Source organism: Chiloscyllium plagiosum, unplaced genomic scaffold (assembly GCF_037043375.1).
Source record: "Chiloscyllium plagiosum isolate Xiang-an unplaced genomic scaffold, Cpla_swu_hap1 HiC_scaffold_42, whole genome shotgun sequence".
Taxonomy (NCBI): Eukaryota; Metazoa; Chordata; class Chondrichthyes; order Orectolobiformes; family Hemiscylliidae; genus Chiloscyllium; species Chiloscyllium plagiosum.
This window is the reverse complement of record NW_028270180.1, coordinates 9,212,229-9,234,683: the sequence shown is the minus strand read 5'-3', so window position 1 is coordinate 9,234,683 and position 22,455 is coordinate 9,212,229. Positions and strand designations below refer to the sequence as shown.

The 22,455-nt window shown below is 44.4% G+C and overlaps 1 protein-coding gene across 2 annotated transcripts in view; it reads left to right on the top strand.

Annotated features, from left to right (window-relative positions):
* LOC122542490 (protein ERGIC-53-like) overlaps positions 1-22,455 on the top strand; it is an 80,433-nt gene that overhangs the window by 4,046 nt on the left and 53,932 nt on the right. For both annotated transcript variants that reach the window (XM_087982225.1, XM_043680265.2), the window contains exons 2-9: positions 2,852-3,006; positions 4,788-4,895; positions 7,587-7,648; positions 8,938-9,037; positions 10,244-10,367; positions 16,915-16,970; positions 17,997-18,123; positions 20,711-20,907. In XM_087982225.1, coding sequence (XP_087838351.1) covers positions 2,852-3,006; positions 4,788-4,895; positions 7,587-7,648; positions 8,938-9,037; positions 10,244-10,367; positions 16,915-16,970; positions 17,997-18,123; positions 20,711-20,907 — 929 coding nt within the window. The remainder of the gene's footprint in view (positions 1-2,851; positions 3,007-4,787; positions 4,896-7,586; positions 7,649-8,937; positions 9,038-10,243; positions 10,368-16,914; positions 16,971-17,996; positions 18,124-20,710; positions 20,908-22,455) is intronic.

Below are 22,455 nucleotides of genomic sequence, written 5' to 3'. Positions count from 1 at the left end.
TACTACATCTTAAAACCAGTTTACTCCCATTGGGGAAAGTTTCAAAGATTATCTGTCAGCGTTGAGTCCTGAGCTTTTGCTTTTAGGAGCAAATTCTACCTGGGTGTTAGCAGTGGCATTGTTCTTGCAAGTTATAAAATCATCGTTGCTTTTATATCAGAGTTTCTGCCTTTCTGTTAAATAAAGAGTCAATAAAGTGTGGAGCTGGAAAAAGCACAGCAGGTCAAGTGGCATCAGAGGAGCAGCAGAGTCAATGTTTCAGGGCCAGGACACCGGTCCTTTGCTGCTTGACCTGTTGCGCTTTTTCCAGCTCCACACTTTATCGACTCTGACTTACCAGAATCTGCAGTCCTCACTAGCTCCGTGACAAATGAACTGACTTTACTTTGGGGATAAAACATCTTGTACCATTATTTTGAAGAATAGCAGAGTGAGAGGGGCAGCTGTGGTTGGGGATGGGGGAGGTGGAATGTGTTGATGGTTCTCTTGTGAGTCCTGATCAACATTTATCTTTAATCTTGACGTTGATTGTCACTGTTAACAGAGGCTGTTCGAGGCCTTGCTGTGTCAACATTGGCTGCTCGGTTAACTGTAGCCCAGCGATCATGGTTCAGAAGTACGTCATTGTGTGTTAAGTACATTGAGATATCATGAGAGGTGCTGTAGAAATAGATGCCTATTTTCTTCACTGCTGCTACTGAAGTAAACTTTTATACAAGCACAATTGTGCCATTTATATGTCATCATTGTTCTCATTTGACAAACCAACTTTTTTAAAAATTAAAAATGAATGGGAAGTAATCTTCCAACACCATTACCAGTCAAGCAACGATGCTGGTGTTGCCTAAGGAAGAGATGTTGGGTAACTTTCTGACAGTAGTGCTTATATCATTAGTGCTCTTCGCAGCAGGATAGTTAGAACATTACATTGCAATACAGGCCCTTCGGCGCTCAATATTGTGCTGACCTGTGAAACCAATCTGAAGCCAATATATTCCATTTTCATCCATATTTTTATCCAATGACCATTTAAATGCCCTTAAAGTTGGCGAGTCTACTATTATTGCAGGCAGGGCATTGCACACCTCTCCTACTCTGAGTAAAGAAATGACCTTTGCCATCAGTCCTATATCTATCACCCTTCAATTTAAAGCTATGTTCCCTCATGCAAGCCATCACCATCCGAAGAAAAAGGCTCTCACTGTCCACCCTACCTAACCCTCTGATTATCTTGTATGTCTCATTTAAGTCACCTCTCAACCTTCTTCTCTCTAATGACAACAGCCTCAAGTCCCTCTGCCTTTCCTCATAAGATCTTCCTTCCATACCAGGCAACATCCTAGTAAATCTCCTCTGAATCTTTTCCAAAGCTTCCACATTCTTCCTATAATGCGGTGACCAGAACTGTACACAATACTCCAAGTGCGGCCACACCAGAGTTTTGTACAGCTGCAACATGACCTTGTGGCTCCGAAACTCAGGTTGGTATACATGGAGTCACAGAATTATCATGGTAGAATAGGAGGCCTTTCGATCCATTGTGCGTGCACCGGATCTCTGCTTTCGTTTCTCTGGCATCTCTTAGTTGTCATCTTCTGTGTGTACATGTGTGTTTGAGTGACATGCCCGAAGTGTATGTTTTAACCTGCCAAAGGCTCATCAATTTTACTGTTTTCATCTTTCCATCTATCGCGGTGATAGACAAGCCAAATTGTAGACTCTATAATTGGTGACCTGGAACTTTTCTTTCAAAAGAGCTACTTGACAGTGAGTGGAAAGTTTTTATTTTGCCAAAATACCTGCTCTGTTGTCTTAATGAAACCTTGTGTGCTGTGAAATGCAGCCTGATTGCAGACTGAGCCTGGGGTAAGTGATAAGATTATAGCCTCAAGGTCCATTTAAAAGCAGGCTGATCCATTGTGTCGCCATGGCAATATTGATGTAACATCTTAGTTCAAGATACCAGTAACTACAAAGGGCCTTATCAGGGATTGAACTAGTAAACTACATTTTCATTCTTCAATAGAATTTATGTCTCAGCAGGCAAGCCAGCATTTAATGCCTGCCCCTAATTATCCTTAAGAAGGTCAATGTAAATAAAAATTGAGAGAACTGCAGATGCTGTAAATTGGGGACAAAAACAGAAATTGCTGGAAAAACTCAGCAGGTTTGGCAGCATCTGTGGAGAGAAATCAGAGTTAACTTTTCAGGTCCAGGGACCCTTCCTGAACTGCACTTGACTCAAAATGTTGACTCTGATTTCTCTCCACTGATGCTGCCGGACCTGCTGAGCTTTTCCGGCAATTTCTGTTTTTGTCTCTGAAGGTAATAGCGAATTGATTTCTCGAACTGCAACCCATGCAGTTTGACGTTCCTGTATCAGTTTGATATCAATGACTGAGTTGCCTGCTGGACCTTTCCAGAGGGTGGTTAAGAGATGACCATGTTGCTTCAGGTCTGGAGTCACATGTAGGCCGGACGACTTAAGAATGGCAGATTTCCTTCCCCAAAGGATATCAGTGAACAGGATGGATTTTTGTGACCACCCAATATAGTCACGATTCTTAAGACTGACTTTCAATTCAGATTTATTTATTACTTTTGATTTTGAATTCTGTCAGTTGTCATGGTGGGATTTGACTCCTTGTCCAAGATCATTAGCCTGGCCTCCTGAGTTATTGGTACTGTGATGTTACAACTATGCCACTATATTTATGTTCACTACATCAAGTTGCATTCTAAACTATTAAATTTTGAACCAGTTAGGCAAATGTCACCAGTCACCCTTCTTTGTATAACGTATTAGTTTTAAGGTAAGGAGCAGTGACCATTTGCTTTTATTCCTTTTCAGATGCCCTTCCCAGCTCTGAACGCATTCGAGTTGTTCCCTCAATGAAAAGCCAAAGTGGGTCAGTTTGGACCAAGAGCAATGCAGCGTTTGAGAACTGGGAAATAGAAGTTTCATTTCGGATAAGTGGCAGGAACAGAATTGGAGCTGATGGATTGGTGTGTTTTTCCTTTATTACCAAACATAATCTCTGTAAGAGTTTCCTCGATGTCCATGAGATACAAACAACTTATTGTCACCTGATGCAAAGGGAGTCCGTGACTAGACTTAAACAATTGCTCAAAACATTCTCAATTTTGAATTGAATTGGCTTTATTGTCACGTACGCAAATGAGTACAGTGAAAGGTTTTTATAAGCCACTACTACCGTGCCATCATATTGTACCTGGGTACCTTTGTACCTGCTCTGTGACAAAATAGAGGAATGAAGAAAAACAAAGTTAGATTGAGCTATGCACAGTATAACCATCGGCCAGAAAAACAAGCCAAGTTACAAGATAAACATCTCAGTGCCTCTCTGCAGCAAACCAACACAGGGGGCCTTCACCTGGTCTGATTGCTGTCTGCTGTCATGCTCCACTCCAGGCCACTGGTTGCCACACTCCGCACAGGGCACTGCCCGTTGGCACCAATGTTCCAGAGGCCGGGTGGCTGGGGTTGATGGAGGAAAGAGGCAGAACAGAAGGAAACAAATGGGCAGAGCAGAGGAGCATCTTATTTTGCTGCTGTCTTACTGGGAGATTTGGTGTCTACGAATTCTCTCTGAATAGTTGGTGTTTTTACTTCCTCACACCCATGACTTTGTTTGCATTGTATTACGGAACACGGCTCTCCTAAAATGGGTTAAGCACTTGACTGTGGATGGTGTATTATACAAAAGTAAAACAAACACTTTAATTCATACTCTTTGCTAATGTCACAGGAACCGGGTTGAGAAGCAGTTTAAGGTAACTTACTTTCTGCACGCACAAATGCATTCCTGAATGAGTGGATGATTGAGCACTCCTCCTACCTAATCAAATGTTGAGCTGAAAAGGATTCAAGATGGTGATGAAATCTTGAAATCCATCGCGGTGAACTATGAGTAAGGGACACGCAGTGAATCCCTCTCTCTCTTGAGGGATCTTATGCCATCTTTCTATCAACCTTTTGCCCATCATTCATGTTTCATCTGGTTCTAAGGGTGTCGGCTGTTTAGCCTATTGCTTCAGATTTTGACTCCAGTTTGTGTCTTTTATGAATTTACACAGTTTTGAGTTATATCTCCAATTGTTTCACATAATTGTAAGAAGTATGCAGTTGTGATGGTGAATATACTTCAACTCACAATAAATCCTGTCAGTTTAAGTTTGCCATCGTTCTACATACAATGCTTAGGAGAACGCACCTAAATCAGTTTTCCAAATGACCCTTGTTTTAACAAAAGCAAAGTTCATTGTGTTTTTAAAATGCCATTGACAGTAATTGATTCAACTCTTTAATAAGTAAACATAACTCCAAAGTATTATCATTGAAAATAAGATGCTTTAATATTGACAACTGTTTGTATGATGACCTTATTTAATATTGTGCGTAATCCAATCTTCAGAACCCTGCGAACTTTGTACATTTTATTGCACCTTGAATAAATTAAAGTGGTGCCACATCCTTTAGAGTTTGTTTGCTCATGCTCACGATGTGAACTAGCATTAGCGGAAGAGGCAATCTCATCTCCAACCTCTGTGTCTGCTCTCTGTGCCCAGTGGATAGACTAAGGCGACTTTTTATTCTCCTCCCTTAGTATCCCCCCCATGCTTGTTGGGAGAGAGTGCTGAACATGCAAGGTTCCACAATACAAATGGTGTGAACCTGCTTTATCAGCAAAGGCAGACACAAATTGTGATGTATAATGTGAATCCACCTATATGGGCAGATGCTCAATCCTTTCCTGTTATCACAGGCCATATGGTATACCAGAGAAAAGGGACCGACAGGGCCGGTTTATGGCGCAGTTGATCACTGGGATGGAGTTGGCATCTTCCTTGACACATACGACAATGACGGCAAGGTAAGTCAGAAAGGTGGTGCTGCTTGAGTAAAGTGCGTACGTGAAAGTTTGAAGTTAATGACAATCATTGTTTTGCTTTAAATCAGAGTGACTGCTACAATAGGGTCATCTTGAATAATGTCTGCAATCTTTGCAGCCCTATATACATTCAAGTTGTTTTTGATTATCCTGTCAAAATTGGAATTCAGTGTTCCCATTCTGTTTTTTAAAAAATATTCTTATGTGATTATTGCTGGTAAGGCTGGCATTTATTTCCTATTGCTAATTGTCCCTGAACTGAGTGGTTTGCCAGGCCATTTCAGAGTAGACAAGCAGGAGGCTGGAAGAACACAGCAAGCCAGGCAGCGTCAGGAGGTGAAGTCAATGTTTCGGGTATAACCCTTCTTCAGGAATGGAGATGGGGGTAGGGATATAAAGGAGGGGTGCTGTTATGCGTGGGGAGAGGGTCAGCATGGTGAGGTAGTGATAGGTGAATAGGGGTGGTTGGTATGTTCTGGTTGGTCAATAGGAGGAATGAATCCAGTTGGTGGCTGGAAGGAAGGGTCAGTCAGAGGAATGGAAGGGAGGAGGGGGTGGGGGATGGGTGGGAAGGTTATTTGAAATTGGAAAACTCAACTTTGAGTCCTCCAGACTGTAGGCTGCCCAGGCAGAAGATGAGGTGTTCTACCTCCAATTTGTGGTCTGATTCGCTGTGGCAGTGGAGGAAGCCGAGGATGGGCATGTCGGAAAGGGAGTGGGAAGGGGAATTAAAATGGGTGGTGACTGGGAAGTTAGGTTGGCCATTTCAGAGGGCATTTAAAACTCAGCCACTTACCTGTGGATCTAGAATCACCTATAGGCCAGACTGGGTAAGGATGGCAGATATTTTTCCCTAAAGGACATTAATGAACCGGATGGGTCTTTACAACAACTGATGGTTGTTTCAGGATTCCCATTACTGCAGCTCAGGTTTGCTTTTACATCAACTTTGATAATGGATGACATTGCCTTGATGATATTACCAAAAGTCCTACAACCCCCTAGGGTTTCAGCAATGATGGATTTTCAGCACTACTTGTTAGTGGTGTGTTCCGATCGTAAGATTGCACAATGGTGCTGTTGCCTCTGTAATTGAGTTGAAGAGTGTGTTTTTACAGCTGCTAATCAGCCTCTGGTGGGCTCTTTCTCACCTGAGATACGGAGACAACAAAAAGTCACTTTCATCAATTCTCTGGTGAATCCACAGCGTTTAGAATCCTGCTGTAATTTTGGTGCAAACTCCAATTGAATCCTGGCAAATCCGAAAGATTGAAGGTCATTGGTGAGGCCTCTTCTGGAGAACTGTGCCCAGGTCTGGTCACCCAGTTATAAGAAGGATATTGTTAAGCTGAAGTGGGTTTTCAGAAGAGTTTCTCCAGGATAGAACATAGAACATAGAAGAATACAGCGCAGTACAGGCCCTTCGGCCCTCGATGTTGCGCCGATCCAAGCCCACCTAACCTACACTAGCCCACTATCCTCCATATGCCTATCCAATGCCCGCTTAAATGTCCATAATGAGGGAGAGTCCACCACTGCTACTGGCAGGGCATTCCATGAACTCACGACTCGCTGAGTAAAGAACCTACCCCTAACATCTGTCCTATACTTACCCCCCCTTAATTTAAATCTATGCCCCCTTGTAATAGCTGACTCCATACATGGAAAAAGATTCTCACTGTCAACCCTATCTAAACCCCTAATCATTTTGTACACTGTGGGGCGGCACGGTGGCACAGTGGTTAGCACTGCTGCTTCACAGCGCCAGAGACCCGAGTTCAATTCCCGCCTCAGGCGACTGACTGTGTGGAGTTTGCACATACTCCCCGTGTCTGCATGGGTTTCCTCCGGGTGCTCTGGTTACCTCCCACAGTCCAAAGATGTGCAGGTCAGGTGAATTGGCCATGCTAAATTGCCCGTAGTGTTAGGTAAAAAGGGGTACATGTAGGGGTATGGGTAGGTTGCGCTTCGGCGGGTCGGTGTGGACTTGTTGGGCTGAAGGGCCTGTTTCCACACTGTAAGTAATCTAATCTAATCTCAGGATGTATGGAAGGTTTGAGTTAGAAAGTAAGGCTGAGACTTTTTTCACCAGAGCGTAGGAGGTTGAGAGGCGATCTGATAGAAGTTTATAAAATAATGAGAGGTATAGATAGGGTTAATGGTTGTGCTCTTTTTCCCTAAGATGGGGGATTCTAAGACGAGTGGGCACATTTTTAAGGTGAGAGAAGAGAGATTTTTAAAAAAGACATAAGCAAATTGTTTACACAGAGGGTGGTTCATGTGTGGAATGAACTTCCTGAGAAAGTGTTAGATGTGGATACAATTACAACATCTAACAGACATTTGGGTAGATACGTGAATAGGAAAGGTTTGGAATGATGTGGGCCAGGAGCAGGCAGGTGGGACTAGTTTAGTTTGGGATTATGTTTGATATAGACTGGTTGGACCGAAGGGTCTGCTTCCGTGCCGGATGACTCTGACTCTAGCTAAAGCTCTGATGAAAAGTCATCTTGATTGGAAACGTAAGCTTGCTGTCTCTCCATGGATGCTGCCTGACCCACTGAGATCCAGTATTTGTTGTTTTCAGTACAGATTCCAGCAACTGCAGTAAATTCCTCCTCGAATGAAGGGCTATTTCAACCTCCTCCTAATGTTGCTTATGTTGTTTCTTAGATGAACAATCCAGCCATCCTTGTGGTAGGAAATGATGGACGTCTTACATATGATCACTTGAAGTAAGTTTTCATTTCATTTGTGGGGTGAACTTGAGTTGTTTTCGAAACTCAAATCAGCGTTTTGCACTTGAGGCTGAAAGGCAACTTGATGCCTCAAGTTTATTTTATGTTGGAGACTGACAAAGTGTTATTTGTAAGCTTCCCTCTAATCGAATTTAGAAAACCGATGCTTGTTTGAATGGATAAGGAAAGAAGTGACTTTCAAAGCTTGTATGGAAATGAATACTTGGCTCATTTTTTCCTTTCTTCGTAATTTGCCACTTTGTGAGTACACTTACAACATTTAAAAGGAATTTGAACAGGTACATCAATAGGAAAGGTTTTGAGGGATATTGGCCAACTACAGGCACATGGGACTAGTTTTGTTTGGGAAACTTAGTCGACATGGACAAGTTGGACTGAAGGGTCTGTTTCCAGACTCTCTGGTTAAGGAGCGATGCCTTGGTTAATGTCTCACATTCTAACTATTCCAGAGGAATAATTCTTGTTTTATTTTGTAACATTAAGCTTTTAATGTCAAACCTTAATTGTTCCAGGTTTTTCTTGAGTGTGGGTATCATAGCAAGCGTTAATTATCTGTCCATTTATCAAATTTAATCATGAAGCATCTTGGTATTTTTTAAAGATGTTGTATAAGTGGGAGTTGTTGCTGACTCTGCTTGTTCAAGGTGATGTTGGGATGCTGTCTTCCTATTAATGATTGGCATTATCACTGAAGGGTCACTTATAGTGTCGTAGAGATGTATAGCATGGAAACAGACCCTTCACTCCAACCCGTCCATGCCGACCAGATATCCCAACCCAATCTAGTCCCACCTGCCAGCACCTGGCCCATTATCCCTCCAAACCCTTCCTATTCAACTTGGTCAGTTCTGAGAGACTTGGAGATAATTTGCGGCTGGAGTTATTCGTAGATGGGGTGGCACAAGATCAGGTTCCTTTGGGATCCAAATGAACTGGCTTCACTGCAAAACTGAGGCTTTTGTGGTAATTATCTTGGCTCTTGTCCATTATTACTAGAATTCACTTGAAAGCTTGCCATGCTGCTTTATGAGTACCTTGCCTCTTAAATCTTCTACATCAGATTCTAACTTTTATTTTTCCTTTCAATCCAAGAGAGTTGGACTTTCTGAATGTTCCAAAATAGTCCATTAACTTGCTACTTCATGTTTGTCATATAATTTTGAAGCCAGAAATCTCCTTTTTTAATGTTATGAATTGTCTACTTTGTACCTGTTTAATAAAACAGTAACTGGTTGGGCCCATTTGTGTTTTTATCCAAATTACAGTGACGGAGGAAGCCAGACCTTGGGCTCCTGTTTCCGTGATTATCGCAATATCTATCACGCTGTGAGAATCAGAGTAAGGTATTACCAGAAGACATTACAGGTAAGTACTTGTAATACAGTCTGACTTTTATTCAAGTGTAACTTTATAGATTTGTTTGATGATTCTATCAGGTTTTGCCCTAGTCTTGAGTACTCCTCTTTCTTTCTAGAATTTCTTCATCCCCATTTGTTCTTCCTGGCTCACCCTGTGTTGAGCTGTAGTATTTATCTATGGGCAGCACGGTGGCTCAGTGGTTAGCACTGCTGCCTCACAGCGCCAGGGACCCAGGTTCGATTCCTGCCGTGGGCGACTGTCTGTGGAGTTTGCACATTCTCCCTGTGTTTGTGTGGGTTTCCTCCGGGTGCTCCGGTTTCCTCCCACAATCAAAAGATGTGCAGGTCAGGTGAATTGGCCATGCTATATTGCCCACAGTGTTAGGTGCATTAGTCGGGTAAATATAGGGTAAGAGAATGGGTCTGAATGGGTCACTCTTCGGACGGTCGGTGTGGACTTGTTGGGCTGAAGGGCTTATTTCCATACTGTAGGGAATCTAATATCTGGTATACGACGGGGTTAGACTGTTTGAGGAATGTTGGGGTGCTGGAGGAGGAGAATAGCTCGTGGATAATTGTCCAATCTCATGTTGTTGATTCTCAATTATTATCGTTTGACAATTTTTTCTCTCTGCTTTGTTCCAATTTTGCTTTTCTTCCACAGCCAACTTAGCATGTTCCATTGGAGATGTCTTTAAATTTTATTGGTTGGCTTCTGGAATTTTGTTCTCTAAGTAAATCATTGATTTCTAAGTATATCTCCCAGCGGTTTGTAGAGGGAGGACCCTGACTGTTATCTGTCTTTTGAATGTGATGCTGCATCCTCAGGGCGGCACGGTGACTCAGTGGTTAGTACTGCTGCCTCAGCACCAGGGTCCCAGGTTCGGTTCTGGCCTTGGGCAACTGTCAGTGTGGAGTTTGCACATTCTCCCCGTGTCTGCGTGGGTTTGCTCCGGTTTCCTCCCATAGTCCAAAGATGTGCAGGTCAGGTGAATTGGCCATGCTAAATTGCCCATAGTGTTAGGTGCATTAGTCAGAGGGAAATGGGTCTGGGTGGGTTACTCTTCGGAGGTTGGTGTGGACTTGTTGGGTTGAAGGGCCTGTTTCCACACTGTAGGGAATCTAATCTAATCTAATCCTCCAGGCAGAAACAGATCCAGTCTCTGTTCTGCTACATTGCTGATCATTTTCCTCCCCCTGGCGCCCCCTGCAGGTACACTTAAATATGGGCCAGACTGATCTCGACGAGAGCTACGAATTGTGCACAGAAGTGAAGGATATGAACCTTCCTTCGAGTGGATACTTTGGCATTTCAGCAGCCACTGGAGGAGTTGCTGGTGAGTGAGAAGGGAGCTTACTGGAGCGACGCTGCCGGTAATGTTCATTCTGACTATTTGTGTAGGATTCCTCTCTTCCTGGTCAATCCTGGAGAATAATGTGCAGGTTTTCATCTTGTGTTTGGGTTGTCCTGCTGACCTACAATATGTCAGTACAGTATTGTCAAAATGCAACAACAACTTGCATTTATTATAGTGCTTTTAATGTCGCAAAACATCCAATTGAACACTGAGCCACGTAAGGAGATACTAGGACTGGTGACGAAATGCCTGGTCAAAGGGGGCCAGTGTTAAGGAGGATGGGGAGTTTGAAGACCTTTAGGGAGGGAATTCCAGAGTTTAGGATCCAGGCAGCTGCCAGAGTGGTGAAAATAGGAATGTTCAAGCTGAAGGTGTCACGGTTACCGTGGATAGATTTTGGGATGGATGAGATTAAACGGAACTAAGGAGGGGTTAGGAACATGGAGGGATTTTAAAGTAACGAGGTGAATTTTAAAGTTGAGGTGTTGGAACACTGTGAGAGGACAATATTCACAGTTACTGTGTTGGGCAAACTCCTGTAAATGTCTCTGAGGGAAGGAAATCCGCCGTCCTTATCTGGTCTGGCCTACATGCGACTCCAACCTCACAGCAATCATGGTTGACTCTCATCTGCCCTCTGAAATAGCCGAATGAGGCACTCAGTTCGGAGGGCAATTAGGGATGACCAACAAATACTGGCCTTGTCAGTGGCACCCACAACCCAAGAAAGACTTTAAAAAGAAAACTTGTCCTGGGGGGGGGGGAGAAACAAAAGTTAAATATTGCGGATTCTGCAAATCTGAAACTTGCTGCGTGCCGATGGTGTGGAAGTATATCGTGTTCCCTCTCTGTTGCTGGGTCAAATTCCCAGAACTCACTTCCTCACAGCATGGTCAGTGCATCCCACCTGGTCCCCTCACAGCTGCAGCAGGTCAACGAAGCCACTGACTCAGGGCAATTAGGGATGGGCAATAAATGCTGGCCCATCCAGCCACACCCACACCTTGTAACCATTATTTTTGAAAAAGCCTGAAGGGGTGACCCGGTGGCTCAGTGGTTAGCACTGCTGCCTCACAGCGCCAGGGACCCAGATTTGATCCCACCTTCAGGCGACTGTCTGCGCGGGTTTGCTCCGGTTTCCTCCCACAGTCACAAAGATGTGCAGGTTAAAGTGGATTGGCCTTGGGAAATGTGGGGTTACAGAGATAAGGTGGGTCAGAGTTGGATGCAGTTTGGAGGGTTAGTGCAGACTCGATGGGCCAAATGGCCTCTATCTGAACTGTCTGGATTCTGAGAGATGACAGGCTTGCTGTAATGCTTACATTCCAGAATATTTCCCTGTCTCTCTCCAATGAGCCACTTGAAACATCACAACATTCAAGATGATGGACCAAGTGCTGGAGTGTGGGCCCAATGTAGACAAAGTTGCTTTGACAAGACAGTACAGTGTCAATGAGCTGAAGGCTGTCTTCTGTACTGTATCATTCTATGATTTCCGATTATGAAAATCAGTTGATGCAAGGATGGACGAGGGTCCTTTAGATCCAGAGGAAACATCAAGCTGTAGGGAATAAAAAGCAGCCAGAATTTGTTTTGGAAAAGACATTTGTGCTGATGGACTTGGTGGAGATGATGGTATTGGATTATTGGGCAAGGTAGCACATTAAAGATTCAAAGGCTATTTCAGGCCAATGGAAAGGGAGAAAACAGGAGATTATGTTACAGCTGTACAAGACATTGGTTAAGCCACTGTTTGAACATTGTGTGAAATTCTGGTCTCCTCCCTATCAGAAAGATGTTGTGAAACTTGCAAGGGTTCAGAAAAGGTTTACAAGGATGTTCTCTTCGAGGAGAAAGTGAGGTCTGCAGATGCTGGAGATGGCAGAGAGCTTCTTCAAGGAAGGCATCCTTGTAAGAGGATTCGCAGTAGGTTGAAATCTTTGAGGAGAAAGTGAGGTCTGCAGATTCCTGAAGAAGGGCCTGTGCCCGAAACGTCGAATCTCCTGTTCCCTGGATGCTGCCTGACCTGCTGTGCTGTTCCAGCAATAAGGTTTCAACTTACAAGGATGTTGCCAGGGTTGGAGGGTTTGAGCTGTAGGGAGAGGCCGAACAGGCTGAGACTGTTTTCCCTGGAGCGTCGGAGGCTGAGGGGTGACCTAATAGAGGTTTACAAAATCATGAGGGGCATGGGTAGGATAAATAGACAAAGTCTCTTCCCTGGAGAGTCCAGAACTAGAGTGTATAGGTTTAGGGTGAGAGGGGAAAGATATAAAAGAGACCTAAGGGGCAATTTTTTTCACGCAGCGGGTGGTACGTGTATGGAATGAGCTGCCAAAGGAAGTGGTGAAGGCTGGTACAATTGCAACATTTAAGAGGCATTTGGATGGGTATATGAATAGGAAGGGTTTGGAGGTATATGGGCTGGATGCTGGCAGGTGGGACTAGATTGGATTGGGATATCTGGTCGGCATGGATGGGTTGGACCGAAGGGTCTGTTTCTGTGCTGTACATCTCCACGATCTGTTGCGATAGTTGAAGGTGGGGCAAGGTATATTTCTTGTCATGTTTGAGTCAAATGGCATCCTCATTGCATTTCTTTCTGGTCTCCCTGCTGTAGTAAGCGTGTTGTGAAACTTGAAAGGGTTCAGAAAAGATTTACAAGGATGTTGCCAGAGTTGCAGGGTTTGAGCTATTGGGAGAGGCTGAATAGGCTGGAGCTATTTTCGCTGGAGCTATTTTCACTGGAGCAGCGGAGGCTGAGGGGTGACCTTATAGAAATTTATAAAATCATGAGGGGCATGGAAAGGGTAAATAGACAAAGTCTCTTCCCTGGGGTGGTGGAGTCCGGAACTAGAGGGCATAGGTTTATGGGGAGAGGGGAAAGATATAAAAGGGACTTAAGGGACAACCTTTTCATGCAGTGGGTGGTGCATGTATGGAACGAGGAAGTGGTGGAGGCTGGTACAATTACAACATTTAAAAGGCATCTGAATTGGTGCATGAATAGGAAGGGTTGTGAGGGATATGGGCCAAATGCTGGCAAATGGCATTCTATTAATTTAGGATATCTGGTCAGCACGGACGAGTTGGACCACGGGGTCTGTTTCCCTGCTGTTCATCTCTATGATTCCTTCCGAATGTATGGTGAACATGGAATGGATTAACAACAATAAATTGATAATACAGTATCATGTGGTTTTAGTTCCATCTAGTGGTCAGGTCAAAAGTTGCGATTACTCAAACTGTAACAGGAAAATAAATCACTGTGCGTCATTGGTTACAGAATAAATACAAAATTAGTTAAAAGGAATTAAAAACTGTTGCCCCTTAAAGGTTCACTGAACTGACCAGGCTTGCTGCAGCTGAAGCTGACTGTTTTGAATCCTCAGTAGCATCTGTGGAGAGAAAGCAGGGTTAATGCGGCAGATCCAGTGGCCCTTGCTCAGAACCCTTTGGGTCCCTGGACCCAAAACGTTAATTCTGCTTTTTCTCCACAGATGTTGCCAAACCTGCTGTGCTTCTCCAGCAGTGTTTTCTTTTGGATTTTCAGCATCTGCAGTTCTTTAGTTTTAGTTGCTGTTTTCCACCTTCATACGAGTTGAAGTTTGAATTCCCTTGTGGTTCCTCTCCTTCGTAACGTTGTCCAGCTCCACCCGTCTGCTGCTGCATCCTTTACCTGGGCATTTGCTACCATTCTAGTCCCCACCTGGCTGTTCACCTTCTCTCGTCGTCAAAAAGGAATCCTGATGAAGGGCTTATGCCCGAAACGTCAATTCTCCTGCTCCTTGGATGCTGTCTGACCTGCTGTGCTTTTTCAGCACCCAACTCTCTGCTCTGATCTCCACCACCTGCAGTCCTCACTTTCTCCTGTTCACCTACTCTGTAAACCTGACCTCTTCCAAAACCCATCTCCCCATATAACTTGCACAAAATATCTTTCAGCTGTGCTTGCTAACCAAGATTGGCCCGACCAGGAACCAATGTCTGGATTTTAAAATTCTCATACCCCTGGTCAAAAGTTTCTTAACGTTTATGACCCTACCCAGCTCAACCGCACTCTTGAGATCTGTGCGGCCCTCCAGCCCTAGTCTCTGACAGCAACCCTCCATCGAGTTCCTTCTCTCCACTGTGAGTAGGCATGCATTTAATTGCCTCCAGTCCTAGCTCTGAGATACCTTCACCTCTCCATCCATCTCCTGCTTTAAGCTTCTCCATAAACCAACCCCTTGGACCACGCTTTTGATCGCGTGTGTTGGAAGACCATAAGAAATCTGAGGACGTTATGAAGATGTGGGTGTACTTTGAGAGTTAAAAGCAGCAGAACTACCGGTCACAGCACCAAATGTTCTCAATAAGGCAACAATGTAACACTTGGTCGAGTAACTCGATTAGCTCGTTGCCTGGAGACAAAAACAAATTTTGAATTTGGCCAGTTTAAATTATACCCCGAAAAGTATCAAACTCCAATCCAGTTTGATTTGGCAATCTTTAAAAGCAAATGACATAATCTGATGCCTTGGGGTATAAGACCGGGGAAAATTGAACAGTTGAGAGGAGAACTGTCAAGCCCAGCATGTAAACAGACTGCCTGGAAAATAGCTCTCTCAAAAAGGTACCTTTTTGATCAGTAACCTGTGACACCAATGGGGTAAACCCTCCTGTTTAATTTAAAACCAGCAACACACAAAAGATTTATCCTGTGCAGTAATCTTTAAAAATTCGAGAGGCCAAGAACTATTTAAAGTAAAAATTAACAATTTTATTTCTTAAAGTATAACAGAGAATAATTAACAACTATTTACCATTCCTTTCTCTAACCTATCTTTAACTTCCCTTCTATATTACTAGGAAGATCTGAATAGTAGAATGAAAGCTTGAGATAAGAAATGTGGATTGGGAGTTTTATTGGACTAGTAATATAGAAGGGACGGTAAAAGATGGGTTAGAGTAAGGAATGGTAAATAGTTAATTATTCTCTGTTATACTTTAAGAAATAAAGTTGGAAATTATATAACTTTAAATAGTTCTTGGCCTCTCGAATGTTTACAGATTACTGCACTGGATAAATCTTTTCTGTGTTGCTGGCTTTAAATTAAGCAGGAAGGTTTACCCTGTGTTGTAACAGGAGAAGTAGGCCATTCGACCCTTCGAGCCTATTCTATCAATCATTAGGATTGTGGCTGGTCTGACATTCCTCACATCTGCTTTCCTGTGTTTTCCTTGATTCCCCGACTGATCAAGAATCTGTCTGTCTGAACCTTAAATGTACACAAGGACTCTGCACCCCCATGGTTGTCTGTCCCCACCCAACCACAAAGACACCTAACCCTCCTCATCTCAGTCTGAAATTGGTGCCCTTTTATTCTGAGACTACACCCGCTGGTCTTAGGCTCTCGTAGGAGGGGAAGCATCCTCTCAGCATTGACCCTGTCAAGCCCCTTAAAGAATCCTGTCTGTTTCAATGGAATCTATTCTGATATCTCTCTCTGACTCCGTGACATGTTTTGCCTGATCACACTTTCAGTGAAGTGTCATGGGATGTTGTACACTGTTGAAGATGCTACATCAGTCCGTACTATAGAAATATTTTGTATTTGGTGATTTTTTTTTTTAAAGGTAGCATCGATTGAAACCTAAGTCAGGTCTCTAATTAACTTTAAAATAAGATTACTTTGGGGAATGAGACTCTGGACATGACTATAGGAAAGGTCAATGCTGAGTGGAGATTTTCTGTTTCAGAGCCAGTGTTGGTGACTCCCTCTCTGCATTAGGTAAAATTGCAGATAAAGTGGGTTTGACTGGGCATGTATTCACTAGAGTTTAGAGCGGATATAGCAGGGCTCGACAGAAAGATGCAGGGAGGATGTTTCCCTGGTTGGGGAATCAGGTACCAGGGGTCACAGTGTCTGGATATAGGGTATGAGGAATTCTCTCCCACAGAAAGCTGTGGAAGTCAGATCACTGAATATATTCGATAAATACATTTTTATATCTTGAAGACATCAAAGATATGGAGAGAAAGTAGGTATATGGCATTGAGGTAAAGGATCACCCATGACACTAGTGAATTATTGGATCTAGCATTTGGAGCTAAAGGGATCAAAGCAGTGGGCAGCACAGTTGCTCAGTGGTTAGCACCGCTGTATCGCAGCACTACAGACCCAGGTTTGATTCCAGCCATGGACGACTGTACAAACCCCACACAGACATTCTCCCTGTGTCTGTGTGGGCTTCCTCCAGTTTCCTTGCACAGTCCAAAGATGTACAAGCTGAGTGGATTAGCCACGGGAAACATGGGGTTACCGGAATAGGGTAAGGTTGTGGGTCTGGGTGTGTTACTCTTCAGAGGGTCGGTGTGGACTCAATGGGCCAAAAATGGCCTGCTACCGTACTGTAGGGATTCTGTGATATGGGAGAAAGCAGTAAAAGGCTGTTGATTTGGATGATTACAACGAATGACAGCAGGCTTGAATGGCCGAATGGCCTACTCCTGCTCTTAGTAAATTCTGTTCATCTTCTCTTGCAGATGACCATGATGTTCTGTCCTTTCTCACATTCAGCTTGACGGAGCCTGGAACAATGGTGGGAATCATAAGGGCCCAGCCTTTGTTTGACCTGTGTTACGTAGAAACATGCCCCCCCCAGCAATACGTGGTTTTAACAAACGATTGCAACACTCTCCGAAAACGTGGCCAGCAACGTTCAAGGCGGTGTAGCTCAGATGGCGTGTAATCTTCCAGGAGTTTTCTACAAAACACTTTTGCAGTTCATTCCTGCCCCAGTGGCCATCATAACTGACTTGTGAATTCCATTGAATGGTATTTCACAGAAATAAAAGCTGTCAGTGCAGAATTGTAATGACAGTTTTCAGTTTTGTAACTTATACAGTAACTTGCATTGATCTTGTTCCTTTATAAATTTGAAACGAAATCCACAAACATTTTACAGTCGAAGAGAAACTAAGTGTTAGTGGGTGAGTTCAGAAAGGACACCAGAGTTGTGGTTGAATAGATGGATGTGAAAAAAATCATAGAGATGTACAGCATCTTTGGTCCAACTCGTCCATGCTAACCAGATATCCTAACCTAATCTGGTCCCATTTGTTTGCATATGGCGCACAGCGCTAGTATCCGGGTTCAATTCCAGCCTCAGACAACTGTCTGTGTGGAGTTTGCACGTTCTCCCTGTGTCTGTGTGGGTTTCATCTGGGTGCTCCGGCTTCCTCCCACAGTCCAAAGATGTGCAGGTTAGGTGAATTGGCCATGCTAAATTGCCCATAGCATCCAGGGGTGTGCAGGTAGTGTGGATTAGCCATGGGAAATGCAGATAGGGTGGTGGGTGGCGTTCTGGGTAGAATGCTCTTTGGACGGTCAGCGTGGACTTGATGGACCGGATGGCCTGTTTCCACGCTGTTGGGATTCTATTCTATGCTATGAGGGATTTGAAATGTATAGGCCAGTAACCCAATCTGCAAACACAGGGGTACGATTTTGTTTTTGGTAAATTGTAAGACTTGTTTTGTATTCCTGACTGGCGTGCACACAGGTATTGTAGTGATTGGTTCAGAATTTTCTCTGGCTCACCCATCGTTTATGTTGCCCCATCCAGGATCCTTCAAGCCAGCTCCCCAGTGTAGAGCAGGAGGAGTATCAAAAGGAGTATGAGCGCTTTGAGAAAGACTTGGAGAAACGTAAAGACGAATTTCAGAAAGAACACCCAGAGTTGCAGACACCAGGTAATCTTGGAAACCTCGGCACAATCTTTCACCATCTTTGTTAAGTGTTCAAGATTCTGTCTGAGTCGAGAGATTGCTCCTGCTTCTGTAATAAACCTGGAGTTGCTCTGTGCTTTCTGCTACTTGCAGAAGAAATGTTTTTGACCTGTATCTTATTGAAGGACCTGTTCTGAATTCTGGTTCTCAGAATTCTAACGACATATCCATCTGAAAATATATCCATCTTTAAAGATTAGATTAGATTTGATAAGGATCCCCATGGTAGGCTCATTCAGAAGGTCAGGAGGAATGGGATACAGGGGATCCTAGCTGGTCTGGATACAGAATTGGCTGGCCAACAGAAGACAGCGAGTGGTAGTAGAAGGAAAATATTCTGCCTGGAAGTCTGTGGTGAGTGGTGTTCCTTGGGCCTCTACTCTTTGTAATTTTTATTAATGACTTGGATGAGGGGATTGAAGGATGGGTCAGCAAGTTTGCAGACGACACAAAGGTTGGAGGTAGGCTGCAGCGGGACATTGACAGGATGTAGAGATGGGCTGAGAGGTGGCAGATGGAGTTCAACCTGGATAAATGCGAGGTGATGCATTTTGGAAGGTCAAATTTGAAAGCTGAGTACAGGATTAAGGATAGGATTCTTGGCAGTGTGGAGGAACAGAGGGATCTTGGGGCGCAGGTACATAGATCCCTTAAAATGGCCACCCAAGTGGACAGGGTTGTTAAGAAAGCATATGGTGTTTTGGCTTTCATTAACAGGGGGATTGAGTTTAAGAGTCGTGAGATCTTGTTGCAGCTCTATAAATCTTTGGTTAGACCGCACTTGGAATACTGCGTCCAGTTCTGGTCGCTCTATTATAGGAAAGATGTGGATGCTTTGGAGAGGGTTCAGAGAAGGTTTACCAGGATGCTGCCTGGACTGGAGGGCTTATCTTATGAAGAGAGGTTGACTGAGCTCGGACTTTTTTCATTGGAGAAAAGAAGGAAGAGAGGGGACCTAATTGAGGTATACAAGATAATGAGAGGCATAAATAGAGTCGATAGCCAGAGACTATTTCCCAGGGCAGAAATGACTAACACGAGGGGTCATAGTTTTAAGCTGGTTGGAGGAAAGTATAGAGGGGATGTCAGAGGCGGGTTCTTTACACAGAGTTGTGAGAGCATGGAATGCGTTGCCAGCAGCAGTTGTGGAAGCAAGGTCATTGGGGACATTTAAGAGACTACTGGACATGCATATGGTCACAGAAATTTGAGGGTGCATACATGAGGATCAGTGGTCGGCACAACATCGTGGGTTGAAGGGCCTGTTCTGTGCTGTACTCTTCTATATTCCCTACAGTGTGGAAACAGGCCCTTCGGCCCAACAAGTCCACACCGACCCTCCGAAGAGCAACCCACCCATTCCCCTATATTTAGCCCTTTACCTAACACTATGAGCAATTTAGCATGGCCAGTTCACCTAACCTGCATAACTTTGGACTGTGGGAGGAAACCGGAGCACCCGAAGGAAACCCACGCAGACACTGGGAGAATGTGCAAACTCCACACAGGCAGTTGCCTGAGGTGGGAATTGAACCGGGTCTCTGGCGCTGTGAGGCAGCAGTGCTAACCACTGTGCCACCGTGCCGCCCAAATATATCCATCTAAACTTTTCAATGTGTGCCTCACCTAATTTTCTAGACACCAGTTACTTTGTCTTCAGTATCTGAAGCAGTTTAAAACTATTGGAGTTGCTGTGGTTGATAACTGGTTAAAAGAGCAGCGAACGTGGGCTGAATTCATTTTTCCTGGTTAACTGCAAGTTGTCAGGTTTGTAGTTTTCAAGCCCTAGTGAGATTTCTTACTGTTTAACTCATTAACTGCACACTTGAATGAAAAGACCACCACTTGGTAATGGCACTATCTTTAAAAGATCGCTGAATGAGCACGTGCCCAGCACTGTGAAGCTGTCCAGTTCAGTGCTTGACATGGTGCCAAGATACCTGGGAAAGGGATTGGGCATCCTGATGGAAGGAGTTGGTCCAAAGGAAGGACATCCTTTTCCTGGAGAAATGGTACCACCAGATCCTGCCCAGGTCCGTACCATCTCCACTCTGGGTAGGATGCTCTTCAGAGGTTCGGTGCAGACTCCATGGACCACACAGCCCCTATCTGTACTGTAGGAATTCATAACATAAGAACTAGGAGCAGGAGGAGGCCGTCTGACCCTTTGGAGCCTGCTCTGGCATTCAGTAAGATTGTGGCTGATGTTTGTGTGGACTCCGCTCCACTTACCCACCCATTCACCATAACCCTTAATTCCTTTACTGTTCAAAAAAAAAATCTATCGTCGCTTTAAAAATGTTTATTTAAGTAGTACTTCAATGAATAACTCATTTATCTTACAACAATGCCAAACAGAAAATCAACACCTCTTCTGGCAGTCAGAAAGGAAGCTTATCCTCCATCCAGTTTGTATTCTTCCTGAATGTTAGCAAATGCTGTGTTTGGGCAAATAGTGTGTGTCTGTGTGTGTTGGGGGGGGGGGGGCGGGTAAAGCGAAGGTTTCAATTGGCTGTGCGTCGTTTCTTTAAATCATCCCATTGGTTTTTAGACGAAGAGGCGTTTGAGACGGAGGGTCAGAGGGAGTTTCAGATGATCGCCGGAGGGCAGCGGATGATCCACGAGGAGTTGGAGAAACTTGGAGAGAGGTTGGACGCTGCGTTTACGGAACAGAGGCGGCACTCGGAGCACCTGAGCAGGATGGGCAAGGACGAGCGGACCACCACAGCAGGAGGACATCCAGAGCAGGCAAGTCACGAGGCAATCTTCCTTCAAACAGTGTCATCTTCCTCCCTTCACCCAAGGCATGGCCAGCAGATTCAGCCGGTCCAGAGACCACCCATTTCTGCCCATGTGACAATATGTGCTACCTTTTGCACCAATGGTTTACCAACAAGTGGATGCTTGTTAAAAATCACTGAAGTAAAGTTCAGCTCAATAACTATTAAGCTTGGGCTCAGTTCACCTGTAGCTTTGAGCTTATCCATTCTTCTGTTGCCTCTGGGTTTGATGATCCCAAAGCTCTCCTGAACCTTCCATTAACTGATGCCCATTCAAAACTGATGCCCATATCCGAATGCGTGCAGAGTTCTGTTCACTTATTGTTGGTGTCCTCGTTCACTTGCATGAGCACCCTAAACAGCCAGACCTCAATTTGACTCAACTTGTCCTTGTTTTAACCCACTGCACAATCTCACCCCTCCATAAAGCTGCAATCTCCCCAAGGCTTCCTCCACTTGTGACTCCATGTGCACTGTGTCTTTATTCACTCCACCATTGTCAGCTGCACAGGCAGCTCCTCAACAACACTACCTCTCGGCTACATGTCTTGCTCTACCTATCCAGGTGCCTTGTAAATGTTGGAATTGTCTAAGGCTCCACCACTTCCTCTGGCAACTCATTCCATACATGCATCACCCTCTGCGTGAAAATGTTACCCCATAGGTCCCTTTTAAATCTTTCCCCACTCACCTTTAAATCTATGGCCTGTAGTTTTGGACTCCATTACCCTGGGGAAAAGGCCTTGCTGTTCACCCTTATCCATGTCCCTCATGATTTCATAAACCTCTATAAGGTCACCCCTCAGCATCTGATGTTCCAGGGATAAAACCCCAGTCTATTCAGCCTCTCCCTACAGCTCGAACCCTCCAGTCCCGGCAACCTCCTTGTAAATCTTTTCTGCACCGCCTCAAGTTTAACAACATCTTTCCTATAGAAGGGTGACCAGAATTGTGTGCAGTATTCTAAAAGTGACTCGCCCATGCCCGGTACAGCCTCAACATGACCTCCCAACGCCTGGACTCAGTGTTCTGACCAATGAAGGCAAAGTGTGCCAGAGTAGTGCTTCATTGCTCTGTCTACCTGTAACTCCACTTTCTAGGATTATCCACCTCTGCCCCTAGGTCTCTTGGTTGGGCAACACTCCCCAGAGCCCTAAGTCCTGTGTATGTCCTGCCCTGGTTTGCCTTACCAATAATCAACATCTCACGTTTATCCAAGTCAAATTCCATCTGCCGCTCATCAGCCCATTGACCCAACTGATCAAAGTCCCGTTCTACCCGGAGATAATCTTCTTTGCTGTCCACTACACCATCTATTTCGGTGTCATCTGCAAACTTAGTAACCATACCTCCTACATTTACATACAAATCATTGATGTAAATGACAGAAAGCAATGTGCCCAGCACTGATCCCTGTGGCACACCGTTGGTTACGAGCCTCCAGTCCAAAAAACAACTCTCTATCACCACCCTCTGTCGCCTACCTTCAAGCAAATTTTGTATCCGATTGGCTAGT